We start from the raw sequence: 19,968 nt of genomic DNA, 5'->3' as shown, positions 1-19,968 counted from the left end.
AGGCTCGAAGGGCCGAATGGCCTACTCCTGCACCTACGTTTCTATGTTTCTATGACTGATGTCCTGGTCTTGCTGCCCCCCTGGGCTGAGAGTGTAAGGAATAGCACAGCCACTGTTCAGAGCTGGAGAGAGCAAGGGCGGGGACCTGTCGTATGACAGCTTTACAAGGGGGTGGGAGTTACAGTAAGCGAGCCGACTGTTTCACTTTCGCCTCGCTGTACATTTCCAACTGGTGTTAGTTAATTTCACCTTCTGGCTGCCAGGGACACTTCAGAGCAGAACAAAACTGGAGAGGCGAGTGGGGGGTCTGGTGTCTGGTGTCTGGGGTTCACCAACATGGACCTGACCTTGCTGGTCGTAGTGGTGCTGTATCTACCGGTGAGTTACACCAACTTTGTGAACTTGGGGCGTAGCGTTGGAAGGAAATGCAGATTGCCTGTTGGTTTTTTACACCGAGGAGAGACGCAGCTGGGAACAGACAGCACCTCTGGGGACAAGGAATGGGCCATGTTTCGGGTCGAGACACTTCTTTCTTCAGACCCGAAATGTCACCCACTCCCCCCCCCCCCTTCTCTCCCCTGAGTTACTCCAGCATTTTTTTTTGCGTCTGCCTTGCACATTCACAGAGCTGGCGTGTAAGCCGCCTAAGGGACATTTACGACATACGAGGGACATTTCAGTTTAACAACAGGGGCAGGGAGGGAGTGGTGGCGAAGAGTTACAAAACTGCCTCTCGCTGTGTGTCTTCAATGGTCACAGCTTAAGGATAAGGGGGAAGTCTTTTAGGACCGAGATGAGAAGACATTTCTTCACACAGAGAGTGGTGAGTCTGTGGAATTCTCTGCCACAGAGGGTAGTTGAGGCCAGTTCATTGGCTATATTTAAGAGGGAGTTAGATGTGGCCCTTGTGGCTAGAGGGATCAGGGGGTATGGAGAGAAGGCAGGTACAGGTTACTGAGCTGGATGATCAGCCATGATCATATTGAAGGGCCGAAGGGCCGAATGGCCTACTCCTGCACCTATTTTCTATGTTTCTAATGCACTCTTAAACATTACTTTGCCAAGTCCGGGCACTGTAGAGACACAGTGAAAGTATTTTGGAGACACAGAAAATGTTACACTTTTACATTTTACCAGGTTAGGATGAAGGCTCTCGACCCGAAACACCACCTATTCCTTCTCTCCAGAGATGCTGCCTGACCCGCTGAGTTACTCCAGCATTTTGTGTCTGTCTTAGCATAGAAAACATAGAAAATAGGTGCAGGAGGAGGCCATTTGGCCATTCGTGCCAGCACCGCCATTCATTGTGATCATGGCTGATCCACCTACAATCATTAACCTGTGCCTGCCTTCTCCCCTTACCCCTTGATTCCACTAGCCCCCAGAGCTCCATCTAACTCTCTTTTAAATTCATCCAGTGAATTGACCTCCACTGCCCTCTGTGGCAGAGAATTCCACAAATTCACGACTCCCCGGGTGAAAAAGTTTTTTCTCGCCTCAGTTTTTTTAATGACCTCCCCTTTATTCTTAGACTGTGGCCCCTGGTTCTGTAAAAACGTCTTCTGCATAAACCAGCACCAGTAGTTCCTTCTTACACACAATTTTTTTAAACTTTTGTCTAATACAGAATAAGTCTTCGTGTATAAAATGCACGATTTTTGTACTTATTCCAATTTTTGTATTTGTACAATGCAAATGTTGCCCAATTTGTGCATTTAAATAATCATTGGTGTCAGGGGTTATGGGGAGAAGGCGGGAAAATGGGGGTCAGGAGGGAGAGATAGATCAGCCATGATTGAATGGCGGAGTAGACTTGATGAGCCGAATGGCCTAATTCTGCTCCCATCACTTATGGCCTTATGACTTATGACAATGTTTGTATTTATGCGAAAGTGTGAGTAAAATGGCGACTTTTGTGTAAATACTTTTATATTTACAATTATGTTATATATATATATGCGATATATGTATAAATACTCTGTGTAGGAAAACAACTGCAGATGCTGGTACAAATCGAAGGTATCACACAATGCTGGAGTAACTCAGCACAACATGCTGGAGTAACCTGTATAAAATACTTTTATACTTTTACAAAATACAGTACTTAGAGTTGAATGCACTCGAGTTACTCCAACGCTCGTGTGATATTTTTTTACACAAAGTGTCGTGTTTTGGAGATTAAGTGAAACTGGGGAAATGGTGTGTGCTGGAGTAACTCAGTGGGCCAGGCAGTATTTGGAGAGGGAGGGAGGGAAACATGTTTCACCGATGTTTTAGTCCGAAGAAGGGTCCCACGCACGTTGCCCGACCCTCTGAGTTGCTCGTGGAGTTTTGCGTGCTTTTGAATCTCTTTCCGAATGCCGTCGTCTCTGGGCAACCTCGTCGATTAATTTGATCAGCCGTGCAACCTGTCACAACATGCCTTTCCTTCTCTGTTTGGGGCGTTAGAGCAAGCGGGCTGGTAGTCAATGCATTTGGGTTCTCGGCTCTGAGAGTTCTGCGTATTCTCTCGTATCACCCCTCAGTCGGAAGAGGGGCCTTGACCCGAAAGGTCACCCATTCCCTTTCTCCAAACAAAATGCTGCCTGGCCCGCTGAGTGACTCCAACGTTTTGTGTCTTACCTTTAGCACCGCTGTAGAACTTTGTAAAGGGTCTAGTTTCCTCACCTCTCCTGAGGAATTGGTTATTTAAAACAAAAACTGTGGAGTGGGAGAGGTTAATGTTGCAAGTGTTAATGAATTGGAAACTGACAATTCAAGCTGTTGAAACAAGGAACTGGTTTACAGGAAAAAAGACACATATACGAGGGAGAATCACAATGTATTTACCGAAGCCAATGAGTGCGAGTGAATCATCGCTTTACATGGACAGAACAGTTTCTGAATGGTGGGAAGAGAAGAGGTGAAAGTGTTGCATCACCAGTGGTTACACAGAAACATAGAAAATAGGTGAAAGAGTAGGCCATTCGGCCCTTCGACCCAGCACCGCCATTCAATAAGATCACGGCTGATCATCCAAAATCACTACCCCGTTCCTGCTTTTTCCCCATATCCCTTGATTCCGTTAGCCCTAAGAGCTAAATCTAACCCTCCCTTGAAAACATCCAGTGAATTGGCCTCCACTGCCTTCTGCGGCAGAGAATTCCACAGATTCACAACTCTCGGGGGGCGGGGGGGGGAACGTTTTCCTCATCTCAGTCCTTAATGGCCTACCCCTTATTCTTTATTACATGAGAAAGTTCCATAAAGGTTGAGGGTAGACGTGGATGAAGTACTTTTGTTTAGAGATACAGCACGCGGAAACAGGCCCTTCAGCCCACCGAGTCCGTGCCGACCAGCAAAACCCCCCCCCCTTATCTACTTCTAACCCACACACACTTGGGGTAATTTCCAGAAGCCAATTAATCTACAAACCTGCAGTTTGTAAATTTCTTAAGGGATTGGGCAGGTTAGATGCAGAAAAAATGTTCCCGATGTTGGGGCAGTCCAGAACCAGGGGTCACAGTTTAAGAATAAGGGGTAGGCCATTTAAGACTGGGACAAGGAAAAACTTTTTCACAGAGAGTTGTGAATCTGTGGAATTCTCCACCACAGAAGGCAAAGAAAACATTCACTGGATGTTTTCAAGAGAGAGTTAGATTTAGCTCTTAGGGCTAACAGAATCAAGGGATATGGGGAAAAAGCAGGAACGGGTTACTGATTCTGGATGATCAGCCATAATCATATTGAATGGTGGTGTTGGCTCGAAGGGCCGAATGGCCTACTCCTGCATCTATTTTCTATGTTTCTAGGCTTTTTGGAGTGTGGGAGGAAGCCGGAGCACCCGGAGAAAACCCACGCAGGTCACGGGGAGAACGTGCAAACTCCATACAGACTGCGTCCGAGGTCAGGATCGAACCGGGGTCTCTGGCGCTGTGATGCAGCCGCTCCCTCACTAGGCCACGGTCGATGTTCGCACATTTTAATGTAATCGGGTCAATTTCCCCATTGACCCGATTACCTTAATGGAACTGCAGATGCTGGAATCTTGGCCAAAACATTAAGTGCTGGAGGAACTCAGTGCGTCAGGCAGCATCTCGGGAGAACATGGATCAGTGACATTTCGGGTTGGAACCCTTCTTCAGAATGATTGTAGTAGTGGGGGGAAGAAAGCTGGAAGAGAGGCGGGGGGGGGGGGGGGGGGGGGGGGGGCGGGTCAAAGCCCGGCAAGTGATAGGTGGGTACAGGTGAGGGGATGGGGTGAGGACATTTGATTGGCAAATGGGTAGAATAAGTGGTGAAGGCTGGGGGTGAAAAAGGTGACCAAACAAATGCCCCTTGTGTGAAGGGGAGTGGATGAGAAAGTGGGATAACATTGAACTAGCGTGAACGGGTGATCGATGGGCGGCATGGACTCGGTGGCCGAATGGCCTGTTTCTATCAGTATTTTATTATCAGCCTATTTCGGGCATCAGCTGTGCAGCAAATGACACCACTAGCTGTACAATGCTCATTAAGTTAACATGTGAGTTAACATAGGATGAGGGGGGACCTCAATGAAACGTACGGAATAGTGAAAGGCCTGGATAGAGTGGATGTGGAGAGGATGTTTCCACTGGTGGGAAAGTCTAGAACTAGAGGTCATAGCCTCAGAATTAAAGGACGTTCCTTTAGGAAGATGAGGAGGAATTTCTATAGTCAGAGGGTGGTGAATCGATGGAATTCTTTGCCACAGAAGGCTGTGGAGGCCAAGTCATTGGATATTTTTAAGGCAGAGATAGAGAGGTTCTTGATTAGTACGGGTGTCGGGGGTTATGGGGAGAAGGCAGGAGAATGGGGTTAGGAGGGAGAGATAGATCAGCCACGATTGAATGGCGGAGTTGGCTTGATGGGCCGAACGGCCTCATTCTGCTCCTATCACTTATGAACCTATGAAGCTGGATTAGAAATCTGTGCACTATGTTGTCTAACTGTCTTACGGGCGGTGCGGTGGTGCAGCGGTAGAGTTGCTGCCTTGCAGCGCCAGAGATCCCGGGTTCGATCCTGACTGCGGGCGCTGTCTGTACAGAGTTTTTACATTTTCCCTGTGACCGCGAGGGTTTTCTCTGGGGGCTCTGGTCTCCTCCCACAGTCAAAAGACGTACGGTTTGCGTGTTGTGAATTGTCCCTAGTGTGTAGGATAGGGCTAGTGTACGGTAGGAGCGGTCTCGGTGGGCTGAAGATCCTGTTTCAGCGCCATATTTAGAGATACAGCGCGGAAACAGGCCCTTCGGCCCACCGAGTCCGCGCCGCCCAGCGATCCCCGCGCATTAACACTATCCTACACACACTAGGGACAATTTTTACATTTTGCCCAGCCAATGAACCTACATACCTGTATGTCTTTGGAGTGCGGGAGGAAACCGAAGATCTCGGAGAAAACCCACGCAGGTCACGGGGAGAACGTACAAACTCCGTACAGATGGCGCCCGTAGTCAGGATCGAACCCGAGTCTCCGGCGCTGCATTCGCTGTAAGGCAGCAACTCTACCGCTGCGCCACCGCGCCGCTCTTTATCTTTAACCTCTAAAGTCACCTACCACTCTGTGTGAAATTGTTACTCCTCAGGTTCCTGTTAAATCTTTTCTCCCCCCCCCCCCCCCCACCCACCTCACCTTGAACCCATGTCCTCTGGTTCTTGATTCCCCTACACCCTGGCCAAGAGACTCTGTGCGCGTCTACCTGTGGCAATATTGTACATCAGTGCTGCGTTCTTTTTGTGCAGAACCTAAGAGGAGCTCATCCATCCCGTCCGACGGAGTATAATGTGGCTCAAAAGGAGTCATCGATGAACAATACCTTCGGTGCATCTCTGACTGGCCTCAGGAGGTTGAAGAGACAGAACAACTGTGGGCCTCAGGAGTATTGGGAGGAAGCTTCAAACAAATGTTGTCCCAGATGCCCTGCAGGTGAGCGCGAAGTCCATCAGAAACATAGAAACACAGAACAGAGGTGGAAGAGTAGGCCATTCGGCCCTTCGAGCCAGCTCCTCCATTCGATATGATCATGGCTGATCATCCAAAATCAGCCCAACTTGCCCACGCCAACCAATATGTCCCATTTGCCCACGTTTGGCCCATATCCCTCTGAACCTGTCCAATCCATTTGCCTGTCTAACAGTTTCCTAAATGTTGCGATCGTCCTGGCCTCAACTACCTCGTCTGGCAGCTGGTTCCATACACCCACCACCCTCTGTGTGAAAAGGTTATCCCTCAGATTCCGAATAAATCTTTTCCCCTTCTCATTAAACCTCTGCCCTCTGGTCCTCGATTCACCTGCTCTGGGCAAGAGACTCTGTGCATTTACCTGATCTCATTCCTCTCATGATTTTATACACCTCTTTAAGATCACCCCTCATCCTCCTGCACTCCAAGGAATAGAGTCCCAGTCTACCCAACCTCTAACTATAGCTCAGACCTTCTAGTCCTGGCAACATCCTTATAATTCACTTCTGTACCCTTTCCAGCTTGACAACATCTTCCTTACAACACGGTGCTCAGAACTGAACACAATACATAGAAAAATATAAAAGAGGTGCAGGAGGAGGCTTTTTGGCCCTTCGAGCCAGCACCGCCATTCATTGTGATCATGGCTGATCATCCACAATCAGTAACCCGTGCCTGCCTTCTCCCCATATCCCTTGATTCCGCTAGCCCCTAGAGCTCTATCTGACTCTCTTTTAAATTCATCCAGTGAATTGGCCTCCGCTGCCTTCTGTGGCAGAGAATTCCACAAATTCACAACTCTCTGAGTGAAAAAGTTTTTTTTATCATCTCAGTTTTAAATGGCCTCCCCTTTATTCTAGGACTGTGGCCCCCTGGTTCTGGACTCCCCCAACATTGGGAAGATTTTTCCTGCATCTAGGTTGTCCAGTCCATTTATAATTTTATACTTAATACTCTGAATGCGGCCTCATCAATGTCTTATACAACTGCAACGTGACCTCCCAATTTCAATTCTCAACGTCCCATCTACAATGAAAGAAAAGGCTATAAAATCAAGCTGTCCACTTGACTGTGCGCAGATAAACGATAAAGGGGACGACATTTTGTGCAACATTTGACATCCGTTAATGTCCAATTAAAGATTGTTCAAAGGTCGTCAATGAGGTAGATGGGAGGTCAGGACTGCTCTGCAGCCGATGAGAGGACGGTTCAGTGGCATTCAAAGCCACCCCTCCTCGTCTCCTTTCTAAAGGTGCGTCCTTTATTTCTATAATAATAACAGCTGGGTAGAAACTGTTCATGTAATGGAGGGATAATGAAAGACACGCAGGTTGACAAGATAAGTTTCGTTTAGTTGCGAGAAGCAGCGCCCACTGAGTCCGCGCCGACCAGCGATCCCCACACGTTAACATTGCCCTACACACACAATACGGACAATTTTACATTGAATACGTTTAACACCAAGCCAATTAACCACCAAGTACCTGTACGTCTTTGGAGTGTGGGAGGAAACCGAGGAACTCGGAGAAAACCCAGGTCGCAGGTCACGGGGAGAACGTGCAAACTCCGGACAGACAGCCCCCCTTAGTCGGGATCGATCCTGGGTCTCGGGCAGGAACTGTCAGGCAGGAGCTCCACTTAGTGGATCGTGCCACAGGTCGGCACGGACATTGTGGGCCGAAGGGCCTGTTCCTGTGTTGCACTGCACTTTATGTTTGATGTTCCATCTTTACATTTCCTTTACTTGCGTTTAAGGTCGGTACCTGAAAAAGACTTGCAGTAAAACCGAGACCTCCGTCTGCCGGGAATGTGAACCCAACACGTTTACAGAAAGTGAAAATATTTTGTATTCTTGTGATCGATGCAAGTCATGTCAAAAGGGTAATGGTAAGTAAACGTACGTAACGTTGTCCCAATATCATTCGACCTTGAGCTTTTAGCGGCACTGGGCCTGTACTCGCTGGAGTCTAGAATGATGGAGGGGGGGACCTCATTGAAAGTTACCGAATGGTGAAAGGCCTGGATACAGTGGATGTGGGGAGGATGCTTCCACTCGTGGGAGAGTCTAGGACCAGAGGCCACAGCCTTAGAATTAAAGGATGTACCTTCAGAAAGGAAATAAGGAGGAATTTCTTCAGTCAGAGGGTGGTGAATCTGTGGAATTCATTGCCACAGACGGCTGTGGAGGCCAAGTCAATGGATATTTTTTAAGGCGGAGATTGACAGATTCTTGATTAGTACGGGTGTCAGGGGTTATGGGGAGAAGGTAGGAGAATGGGGTTGAGAGGGGAAAGATAGATCAGCCATGAATTGCATGGAGGAGCAGACTTGATGGGCCGAATGGCCTAATTCTGCTCCTGGAACCTATGGACTTATGAACTGTTCAGGGTCTGATCCCTGTGACTGCGTAGGTTTCCTCCAGATGAAGTCTGAAGAAGGGTCTCGATCCCCGCATATTAATACTATCCTACACATACTAGGGACAATTTACATTTATACCAAGCCAACCAACCTACAACGTACGTCTTTGGAGTGTGGGGGAAACCGACGATCTCGGTGAAAACTCACGGGGAGAAGGTACAAGCTCCGTACAGGCAAGCACCTGTAGTCAGGATCGAACCTGGCGCCGTGAGGCAGCAACTCTACCGCGGCGCCATCATTCCATCGTATTGTGTCTGCTTTTAAAAACAAATGATCCTTATTCCCGCAAGAAATTATCCTCAGCAGATAACCCCTCTGGTCAGCAAGTTGTGTAGGAAAATAACTGCAGATGCTGGTACAAATCGAAGGTGTCACAAAATGCTGGAGTAACTCAGCAGGTCAGGCAGCATCCAGGAGAGAGGGAATGGGTGACGTTTCCGGTCGAGACCCTTCTTCAGAGTCTGAAGAAGGGTCTCGACCCAAAACGTCACCCATTCCCTCCCTCCTAGATGCTGCCTGACCTGCTGAGTTACTCCAGCATTTTGTGACACCTCTGGTCAGCAATGTTCGTTTTTCCTGCCATCTTCCAGTGAGCAGGTTAAATCCAGCTTTCCATTGGAAAATACTCGTGCAGAGAAATAACCTTGCTATTTCTGCCTCTCTTTCCATGCTCCTTGACTATTTCAAAAACTCCTTAGCAAGCCTGAAGAAGGGTCCCGACCCGAACCGTCACCCATTCCTTCACTCCTGAGACGCTGCCTGTCCCGCTGAGTTACTCCAGCTTTTTGTGTCGATCTCCTTCACCTCCGCAGGTCATGAAACAGACGAGAATTGTACCACGACCCACGACACGAAATGCCGTTGCAGAAGCAACTTCTTCTGTGAGACTCCAGGGCCTTGCAACCGGTGTTCATCTTGCAAAGAGTAAGTACTATCAAACCGAACGACGGCTTGGAGCGGAGAAACGTGGAACTGCGGATTGAATGCTTTCTGTTGGATATTTTATTGACACATGTGACAATATCGATGCAGATAAAATTATAAAAGGACTGGACAAGCTAGATGCAGGAAAAATGTTCCCAATGTTTGGGGGAGTCCAGAACTAGGGGGCCACAGTCTTAGAATAAAGGGGAAGCCATTTAAAACTGAGGTGAGAAGGAACTTTTTCACCCAGAGAGTTGTGAATTTGTGGAATTCTCTGCCACAGAGGGCAGTGGAGGCCAAATCACTGGATGGATTTAAGAGAGAGTTCAATAGATACAGCGCGGAAACAGGCCCTTCGGCCCACCGGGTCCGCGCCGCCCAGCGATCCCCGCACATTAACACTATCCTACACACACTAGGGACAATTTAAAAAAAAATTACATATTACCCAGTCAATTAACCTACATACCTGTACGGAGTGTGGGAGGAAACCGAAGATCTCGGAAAAAACTCCACGCAGGTCACAGGGGGAATGTACAAACTCCGTACAGACGGCGCCCGTAGTCAGGATCGAACCCGAGTCTCGGGCGCTGCATTCGCTGTAAGGCAGCAACTCTACCGCTGCGCCACCGTGCCGCAGATTCGTTTTTTTGTTCTGTGGTTGTCCAAACTCAGGAGGGCCTCACTGCGAAATTACTAAAATTAAATTGGATTGCTGAAGGTCCCGCAGAGTGACCAGTGAATCTGTCAGATGCCACGAGATGAAGGGTGCAGAGAAGATTCACCAGGATGTTGCCAGGCCTTGAGGGGCTGTGCTGTCGGGAGAGGTTTGGCAAGCTAGGAGTTGATTCCTTGGAGCGCAGGAGGTTGAGGGGCAATCTTATGGAGTCAAGAGTGTCATGTGTCCCAGATAGAACAATGAAATTCTTACTTGCTGCAGCACAACAGAATATGTAAACATAGTACACAGTAAATATAATAATAATAATAATAATAGTCTATTGAAGTTCAGAGCTTATTTGGAGGTTGTAGTGTTTAATAGCCTGATGTCTGTAGGGAAGCAGCTGTTCCTGAACCTGGACGTTACTGTTTTCAGGCTCCTGTACCTTCTTCTCGATGGCAGTGGTGAAATGAGTGCATGGTCAGGGTGGTGTGGGTCTCTGATGATGCTGGCTGCCTTGTTGAGGCAGCAACTCCGATAAATCCCTTCGAGTTCTATAAAACCACGAGATGGATAGATAGATGGATAGATTCTGTAGATAGATAGTCTTTTGCCCATAGTAGGGAAATCATGAACCAGAGGGGCACTAGGTTTAAGGTGAGAGGGGCGAGGTTTAATACGAATCTGAGGGGCAACTTTATCACACAGAGGGATGTGGATGTATGGAATGAATTGCCAGAGGAGGTAGTTGAGGCAGACACTGTAACAGCATTTAAAATACATTTGGACAGGTACAGTTTAGACGAAGGATGTGGATCGAAGGAACTGCAAATGTTGGTTTAGAGGGATAGGCCCCAGAAGCCTGAAAATTGAGCTAGCTTAAATGGGGCATCATGGGTCAACATGAACGAGTCGGGCCGAAGGGATTGTTTTCTTGCTGCATGACTCTACGACTATCTGTCACGGAAAGTAAGATTTAGACTTTAGAGATACAGCGCGGAAACAGGCCCTTCAGCCCACCAAGTCAGCGCCGGCCAGCGATCACCCTGTACACTAGCACTCTCCTACACACAAGGGACAATTTACAATTTTTACCAAAGCCAATTAAGCTACAAAACCTGCACGGCCTTTGAGTGCGGGAGGAACCGGAGCACCCGGAGAAAACCCATGGCAGGTCACAGGGAGGAAGTGCAAACTCCGTACAGACAGCGCCCGTGGTCGGGGCCGAACTCGGGTTCCCTGGCGCTTTGAGGCAGCAGCTCCACCCGCCGCGCCGCCCTTTATGTTTAAGACGCGTCTCCTCAGTCAGAGCTGACTGGCTGAAGGTTCTGCGCTTTGCTTCCTGGAATCGGCTCCTTCCTGAAACTTTTTGCTCCTCTCCCCCAGATGTGCTGCGGACACTGAAGAAGTTGTCCGGGCTTGTACAAGCGTCAACAACACGGTCTGCCGTCCGAAGACAGAAGGTGTGTATCTCTCTTTCTCTCTGTTATATGTGGTGTTAGCTGAACCACTCAAAAGATGGGGGCGGCGCGCTGGTAGAGTTGCTGCCTTGCGGGCGGCAGAGACCTGGATTTGATCCCGACCGAGTTTGTACGCTCTCCCCGTCACATAGAAACATAGAAACATAGAAAATAGGTGCAGGAGTAGGCCATTCGGCCCTTCGAGCCTGTACGCACCGCCATTCAATATGATCATGGCTGATCATCCAACTCAATAACCTGTACCTGCCTTCTCTCCATACCCCCTGATCCCTTTAGCCACAAGGGCCACATCTAACTCCCTCTTAAATATAGCCAATGAACTGGCCTCAACTACCTTCTGTGGCAGAGAATTCCACAGACTCACCATTCTCTGTGTGAAGAAATGTTTTCTCATCTCGGTCCTAAAAGACTTCCCCCTTATCCTTAAGCTGTGACCCCTGGTTCTGGTCTTCCCCAACATCGGGAACAATCTTCCCGCATCTAGCCTCTCCAACCCCTTAAGAATTTAATATGTTTCAATAATATCCCCCCTCAGTCTTCTAAATTCCAGCGAGTATAAGCCTAGTCTATCCAGTCTTTCTTCATATGAAAGTCCTGCCATCCCAGGGATCAATCTGGTGAACCTTCTCTGTACTCCCTCTAAGGCTAGAATGTCTTTCCTGAGATTAGGAGACCAAAACTGTACGCAATACTCCAGGTGCGGTCTCACCAAGGCCCTGTACAACTGCAGCAGAACCTCCCTGCTCCTATACTCAAATCCTCTTGCTATGAATGCTTGTGCGGGTTTTCTCCGGGTGCTCTGGTTTCCCCTCACACACGCTCCAAAGACGTCCAGTGCCTTATAGAGCCTCGGCATAACATCCCTGTTTTTGTATTCTTGTCCTGAGGAAATAAATGCAAGCATGGCGTCCGCGATCTATTCCTCTCAAAGGTCAGCGGTCCCAACACAGATCCCCGCGACCTCCAGCCGGACTGTCACCTTTCCAGCACAGCCCTCTGCTTAGCTTAGTTTAGAGATACAGCGCGGAAACAGGCCCTTCGGCCCATCGAGTCAGCACCGACCAGCGATCCCCGCACTCTGACACTACCCCCCCCCCCCCCCCACACACACACACACACACACACACACACTAGGGACAATTTACAATATTTACCAAAGCCAATTAACCTGCAAAGCTGTGCGTCTTTGGAGTGTGGGAGGAAACCGGAGCACCCGGAGAAAACCCGCGCAGGTCACGGGGAGAACGTGCAAACTCCGCACAGACAGCGCCCGTGGTCAGGGTCGGACCCGGGTCTCTGGCGCTGCAAGGCAGCAACCCTACCGCTGTGCAACCGTGCCACCCCTCTGTCGACTATGAAATCACACTGTGCAATTTGATCATCATGTTGGTAATTGTAATTATCATTGCTGCTACATGCCATTTTCTTTTGTTTCATTTGCAGGAAATGGAAGCTATTTGGGTTGGCTGGCATTAATACCGATTATAATGATAGGTGTATTAGTTCTATACTGGACAAGAAAATCCCTCCCATGTAAGTTGAAACACATCCACTTTATTCGGCCCTTGCAAGGACAATGATAATTGCAGACAAAACTGTATTTAAATCTGGAGAACAGCAGCACGTACGGATAGAAGGAAAATGCTGGAGTAACTCCGTGGGTCAGGCAGCATCCCTGGTGGCACGGATAAGTTCATTAGTGATAGGGGTAGAAATCGGTCATTTGGCCCATTAAGTCCACTCCGCCATTCAATCATGGCTGATCTATCTCTCCCTCCTTAACCCCATTCTCCTGCCTTCTCCCCACAACCCCTGACAACCGTTCTAATCAAGAATCTTAAAAAACATCCATTGACTTGGCCTCCACAGCCGACTGTGGCAAAGAATTCTAGGTTCTCCTGCTAGTGGAAGCATCCTCTCCACATCCACTCTATCCAAGCCTTTCACGATTCTGTACGTTTCAATGAGGTCCCCCCCCTCATCCTTCTAAACACCAGCGAGGACAGGCCCAGTGCCATCGAATGCTCATCATATGCTAACCCACTCATTCCAGGCATCATTCTTGTAAACCTCCTCTGGACCCTCTCCAGAGCCAGCACATCCTTCCTCAGACATGGGGCCCAAAATTGCTCACAATATTCCAAATGCGGCCTGACCAGCGCCTTATAGAGCCTCAGCCTCAGATGTTACGTACGGTGTAGTACCAGTGGGAGACCACTGAGGGGGAGCTACAACGTGGAGACCACAGTGGAGCTCCGACGGGGGGGGAGCTCCGAGGTGGAGGCCACGGGGGAAGCTCCGAGGTGGAGACCATGGATGAAGCTCCGAGGTGGAGACCAGGGGGGGGAGCTCCGAGGTGGAGACCAGGGGGTGAGCTCCGAGGTGGAGACCATGGGGCAAGCTCCACCGTGGAGACCACGGGGGGAGCTCCGAGGTAGAGACCGTGGGCCGTGGAGACCTCGTGGGGAGTTGGGTTCTGGAAACGTCCGCATGCGAATGCAGTAGAGCGTCGCTAGTGAAACTACCGAGACGCACAAATTCGGAAAGATAGCAGCGGCCTTAAAGAATTGCTTACATGATTGCATGTTTACATAAGTCACCTCTTCCGTAAGTCAAGGGGGTGTCAAAGTTTATGCATCTGTACCTAATAATAAAAGTTATTTCCATTTATTTCATTTCAGGTAAAAGAAAGCCAGAAAACAAAAACCTCGGGGTAAATATTATCTTTGTTTGTTATAATTGCAGAGAATATTAAATAATGTGCATAAGTGATAGGAGCAGAATTGGGCCATTCGGCCCATCAAGTCTACTCCGCCATTCAATCATGGTTGATCCATCTCTCCCTCCTGACCCCATTCTCCTGCCTTCTCCCCATAACCCCTAACACCCGTACTAATCAACAATCTATATAATTCTGCCTTAAAAATAGCCACTGGCTCGGCCTCCACTGATTTGGCCTCCACAGCGTTCTGTGGCAACGAGTTCCACAGATTCACCACCCTCTGACTAAAGAAGTTCCTCCTCATCTCCTTCCTAAAGGAGCGTCCTTTATCTCTCTGTTCCTAGAGAACGACCTCTGTTCCGAGACTCTCCCACTAGTGGAAACATCCTCTCCACATCCATTCTATCCAAGCCTTTCACTATTCGGTAAGCTTCAATGAAGTGTTACCCCCCCCCCCTCCCCCCCCCACCTCATCCTTCTAAACTCCAGCGAGTGCAGGCCCAGTGTCGTCAAACGCTCATTATATGTTAACCCACTCATTCCTGGGATCATTCTCGTAAACCCTGTCTGCAGCTAACCGGCAGTGTCTCTGTCTTTTTTTGTTGTTGTCTATTGTCATCGTTTAAATGTACGTTCTGATCTATTTTTAGCTCTGTATATGTGGGGGGTGGTGGGGGGGAGGGGGAAACTTTTTTTCCAATCTCCTCCTCAACGGAGATGCGACCTTTATCGTGTCGTATCTCCGTTCGCGCTACGGCCTAACACCGTGGAGTCGGCGGCCTCCAGCTGGGATCGACCTTGAAGACTCCGGTCGCAGGGGCCTGGACTTACCATCTCGGAGGCTTCGGCCGTGGGCCCTGCAGACCGCAACATCGGGAGTTCGCAGGTCCCTGGCTGGCGACCGGCTTTCGGGAGCTCCAGCCGTAGCAGCTTCGACCGCCCCGGAGCGCGAGGTTTGATCGACCCGCTCGCAGGCCCTTCATCGCCCTGCGTGGCCTGGCCGCGGCACTTTCCATCGCCCGGTGGGGGCTCAGGACCTTCATCGGCCTACTCTGCTCGGCCCTGGGACTTTCCATCGCCCGGTGGGGGCTTCAAAAGTCGGGAGCCTCGATCGCCTCGTGGCACCACGGGAGAAGAATGAGGAGGAGATAAGACTTTTCTTTGCCTTCCATCACAGTGAGGGTGTGCCTGGAGCAATCACTGTGATGGCTGTTTGTGTTAAAATTGTATCTGTGTGTCTTGTGTTCTTTATTGTCTACTGCCGGACCCTGACGTGAGAGGACGCTGGTGCTGTTTGTTCGCCGCTTCTCCGTCAGGACAGTTCGTCTGTTTGTTTTTATGTCATGACTGTTTTTGTAAAGCGTCTTTGAGCACTTGGAAAAGCGCTATATAAAATAACTGTTTATTATTATTATTATTATTATTATCCCTGGGAGGTGCCCTCACAAGAGGGACAGGTTGCACCTGAACTGGAGGGGACCCAATATCCTGGAGGACAGGTTTGCTGGTGCGATTCAAGGTGTCTTAACTAGATTGGTAGGGGTAGGGGAGGAGGGGGGGACGGGACGGGTGGCGGGCAATATTCAATGAAGCCTTGAGGCAGGAGGAAGGCTGGAAGTTGGTACAGAAGTCGTGTGGCACGGTGGCGCAGCGGTAGAGTTGCTGCCTTACAGCGAATGCAGCGCCGGAGACCCGGGTTCGATCCCAACTACGGGTGCTGTCTGTACGGGGAGTTTGTACGTTCTCCCCGTGACCTGCGTGGGTTTTCTCCGAGATCTTCAGTTTCCTCCCACACTCCAAAGACGTACAGGTTTGTAGGTTAATTGGCCTGGTAAAGTGTAAGAATTGCCCCTAGTGGGTATAGGATGGTGTTAATGTGCGGGGATCGCTGGTCGGCGCGGACCCGGTGGGCCAAAAGGGCCTGTTTCCGCGCTGTATCTCTAAACTAAACTAAAAGAAGTCGATCCCTCTGCTCCTCAACACTCCCCAAGGCCCTAACATTCACTGTGAAGCTCCTGCCCCGGATTGACTTCCGAAACCTGTCCAAATGTCTTTTAAACGTTGTGATAGTACCTGCCTCAACTACCTCCTCTGACAGCTCTTTCCATATACCTACCACCCTAATGTAAAAAAGTTGCCCCTCAGGTTCCCATTAAATCCCCCCCCCCCCCCTCTCCCTTTACCTCACCTTAAACCTCTGTCCTCTAGTTCTTGACTCCTTTATCATATCATATCATATCATATATATACAGCCGGAAACAGGCCTTTTCGGCCCTCCAAGTCCGTGCCGCCCAGTGATCCCCGTACATTAACACTATCCTACACCCACTAGGGACAATTTTTACATTTACCCAGCCAATTAACCTACATACCTGTACGTCTTTGGAGTGTGGGAGAAAACCGAAGATCTCGGAGAAAACCCACGCAGGTCACGGGGAGAACGTACAAACTCCTTACAGTGCAGCACCCGTAGTCAGGATCGAACCTGAGTTTCCGGCGCTGCATTCGCTGTAAAGCAGCAACTCTACCGCTGCGCTACCGTGCCGCCCTGGATAAAAAAAACTCTGTGCATTTATTCTATCTATTCTTCTCAAGACTATACATCTCTTTCAGTTCACCCCCTTGTTCTCCAGCGCTCCAAAGAATAAAGTCCGAGCCTGCTCGACCTCTCTCTGTAGCTCAAGCCCTCGAATCCCTGGCAACAATCCCGTAAATCTTCTCCACGCCATTCCCAGCTTAACGTCATCTTTCCTACAACAGGGTGACCAAACCTGAACGCAATATTCTGAATGCGGCCTTACCAACGTCTCATATGACTGCAACATGGCCTCCAAACTTCCACACCCAATACTCTGACTGACGAAGGCCGAAAGCCTTTTTGACCACCCGATCAACCTGCGACTCCACCTTCAAGGAACCATGCACCTGTACTCCTAGATAACCTCTGCTCTCCAACACTCCCCAGAGCCCTACCGTTCTCTGTGTAGGCCCTGCCCATTGCTAGTCTTTCCAAAATGCAACACCTCACAATTTCTCTGCATTAAATTCCATCAACCATTCCTCGGCCCACCTGGCCAATCGATCACGATCCTGCTGCAATTTTTCACGATCCTCCCTGCTATCTGCGATGCTTCCCACTTTTGTGTCACCAGCAAACTCGCTAATCTTGCCCTGTGTGTTCTCGTCCAAATCATCGAACGAAATGACAAACAGTAACGGGCCCAGCACCGAACCACTAGTCACAGACCCCCAGTCCGAGAAGGAACTGGGGGCCCAGAACCAGGGGCCACAGTTTAATAATAAGGGGTAGGCCATTTAGAACGGAGATGAGGAAAAAACTTTTCAGTCAGAGAGTTGTAAATCTGTGGAATTCTCTGCCTCAGAAGGCAGTGGAGTTCAGTTCTCTGAATGCATTCAAGAGAGAGCTAGATAGAGCTCTTAAGGATAGCGGAGTCAGGGGGTATGGGGAGAAGGCAGGAACGGGGTACTGATTGAGAATGATCAGCTATGATCACATTTTTTTTAGATTTAGATTTAGAGATAACTAGAGACAGCGCGGAAACAGGCCCTTCGGCCCACCGTGGTGCTGGCTCGAATGGCGGTGCTGGCTCGAAGGGCCGAATGGCCTACTCCTGCACCTATTGTCTATTGTCTATTGTCAACCTTCCACCATCACCCTCTGCTTCCTTCCATGAAGCCATTTTTAAAAATCCATTCAACTATCTCTCCTTGGATCCTATGCTAGTATAGGGAGAGGCTGAGTAGGCTGGGACTTTTTATCTTTGGAGCAGAGGAGGCTGAGGGGTGACCTTATTGATGTGTACAAAATTATTAGGGGCATGGATAAATTGAATTCGATCAAGATCCTGCTGCAATTTTTGACAAAGATTTTGAAAAATCTTCACTATCTACAATACCACCCACTTTTGTGTCATCAGCAAACTGCAATCTTTATTTGAACAGTAGCATTTCTTACTCGAACTATGCTCAATTTCCTCTACATTATCTTGCTATCTTGCACTAATTTCCTTTAACTGGCATCCGTTTGCTCTAGACGGCTTGATTGTAATCATGCATTGTCATCGCTGGCCGGATATCACGCGACAAACAGCTTTTCATTGTATCTCTGCACACGTGGTAATAATAATCTAACCCCAAAAAAAACCTTGGCAATAAATTCCTTGCATGGCTCAGTGGCTCAGTGGCACAGCGGTAGAATTGCTGCCTCACAGCGCCGGAGACCCGGGTTCGATCCCGACCACGGGCGCTGTCTGTTCGCTCGCCCTGTGACTGCCCGGGTTTTCTCTGGGTGTTCCGGTTTCCTCCCACACTCCAAATACGTGTAGGTTTATTGCCTTTGGTAACAATTATAAATTGTCCCTCGTGTGTGTCGGGTAGTGCTCGTGTACGGTGGTCGCTGGTCGGCGCGGACCCGGTGGGCCGAAGGGCCTGTTTCCGCGCTGCATTTCTAAACTTAAAAGAAGAAAGCTCAGGATTTACAGTACATGATGATTATATCACTCTCCATTTCTGCAAGTACAACACATTTTTTTCTTTAAAGCACATCCTGTGTACCATACATTTTAAAACCACTTGCTGTGACTCAGAGGTGACATTGTAGCGACCATAGAGAATGGTCCAGGTCGTCGAACCCTCGGATTGGCCAGCGAGGTCACGTGGGAACGCGACCATGGGGATTGGTCCAGGGAACGACATCGCTGATTGGCCAGCGATGTCAGGTGCGCGTTTGGCGCCCGATTTAGCCAGTTCGGCGAAGTCTTCAAGGAAGACAGTAAGTTTATATTGGTTGTCCTGTAACTTGTTGTTTATCTCTGTATTCGTGTATTGCGGCTGCAATAAACTTCGTCTACAACTAACGAGTTTCGGACTCGCCATATTGGTGACCCCGAACGTGATCTGGACGATCACCGACTGAGCAGGAACCCGACGCCTCGTTGACGATGACCGAGCAGGGCACACCGGAGTCAAGCGCGGCAGGCGTTCATCTTCCGTTATTTTGGACGTACGCACCGCAAGCTTGGTTCATCCACGCCGAGGCCCAATTCCATATAAAGAAGGTGTCGGACGAATCCACGAAGTACTTCTACCTCGTCAGCGCTCTATCGCCGGACACAACCAAGCGCGTGATGCGGTTCATCGTAAATTCACCTGCGGAAGACAAGTATGAAGCCATGAAGAAGGTATTACTGCGAACCTTCGGGTTAAATAAGCATGGTGGTGCGGCAAAACTTCTGCACCTACCGGAGCTTGGAGACAAACTGCCTTCCGTCCTCATGGCCGAAATGATGGTGCTAGCCGGTGAGCATACGGATTGCCCGATGTTTGAACAGGCATTCCGCGAGAAACTTCCCGAGGATGTCCGACTGCTGCTTACGGATTGTTCTTTTAAGGACCCCGAAGCATATGCAGCGAAAGCGGACGCGCTCATAGCGGCAAAAAACAAGGCAAGTGGTTCAATCAACAAAGTCTCGACATCGGTGACCACGCCACAGCGACGGCAAGATGGCGCCACGTCTCCCGCCAATTCTCCGAAAGCCCGCCAAAAAGATCCGCACAAGCGCGGCTGGTGCTATTATCACCTACGATGGGGTAACGAATCCCGCAACTGTCGTTTGCCTTGTACCTTCGCGGGAAATGCCTCGGCCGATCGTACATAGGGGCAGTTACGATTGGCCAGAACCGGCGCCTCTATGTCCATGATCGATTCACGGACACAGAATTTTTGGTCGACACGGGAGCCATCGTCAGCATAGTGCCGCCGACCGACCTCGAAACC

At 49.4% G+C, this 19,968-nt stretch overlaps 1 protein-coding gene across 1 annotated transcript in view; it reads left to right on the top strand.

Moving 5' to 3' along the window:
- The first annotated feature begins 203 nt into the window (after nt 1-203).
- LOC144601181 (tumor necrosis factor receptor superfamily member 6-like) overlaps nt 204-19,968 on the top strand; it is a 38,905-nt gene continuing 19,140 nt past the window's right edge. The window contains exons 1-7 of the mRNA XM_078413140.1: nt 204-378; nt 5,743-5,926; nt 7,718-7,849; nt 9,196-9,307; nt 11,355-11,431; nt 12,893-12,982; nt 14,131-14,162. Coding sequence (XP_078269266.1) covers nt 337-378; nt 5,743-5,926; nt 7,718-7,849; nt 9,196-9,307; nt 11,355-11,431; nt 12,893-12,982; nt 14,131-14,162 — 669 coding nt within the window. The 5' untranslated portion in view covers nt 204-336. The remainder of the gene's footprint in view (nt 379-5,742; nt 5,927-7,717; nt 7,850-9,195; nt 9,308-11,354; nt 11,432-12,892; nt 12,983-14,130; nt 14,163-19,968) is intronic.

Source organism: Rhinoraja longicauda, chromosome 16 (assembly GCF_053455715.1).
Source record: "Rhinoraja longicauda isolate Sanriku21f chromosome 16, sRhiLon1.1, whole genome shotgun sequence".
NCBI lineage: Eukaryota > Metazoa > Chordata > Chondrichthyes > Rajiformes > Arhynchobatidae > Rhinoraja > Rhinoraja longicauda.
Note: the sequence above shows the minus strand (reverse complement) of the source record. Positions and strands in the feature narration are given on the sequence as shown.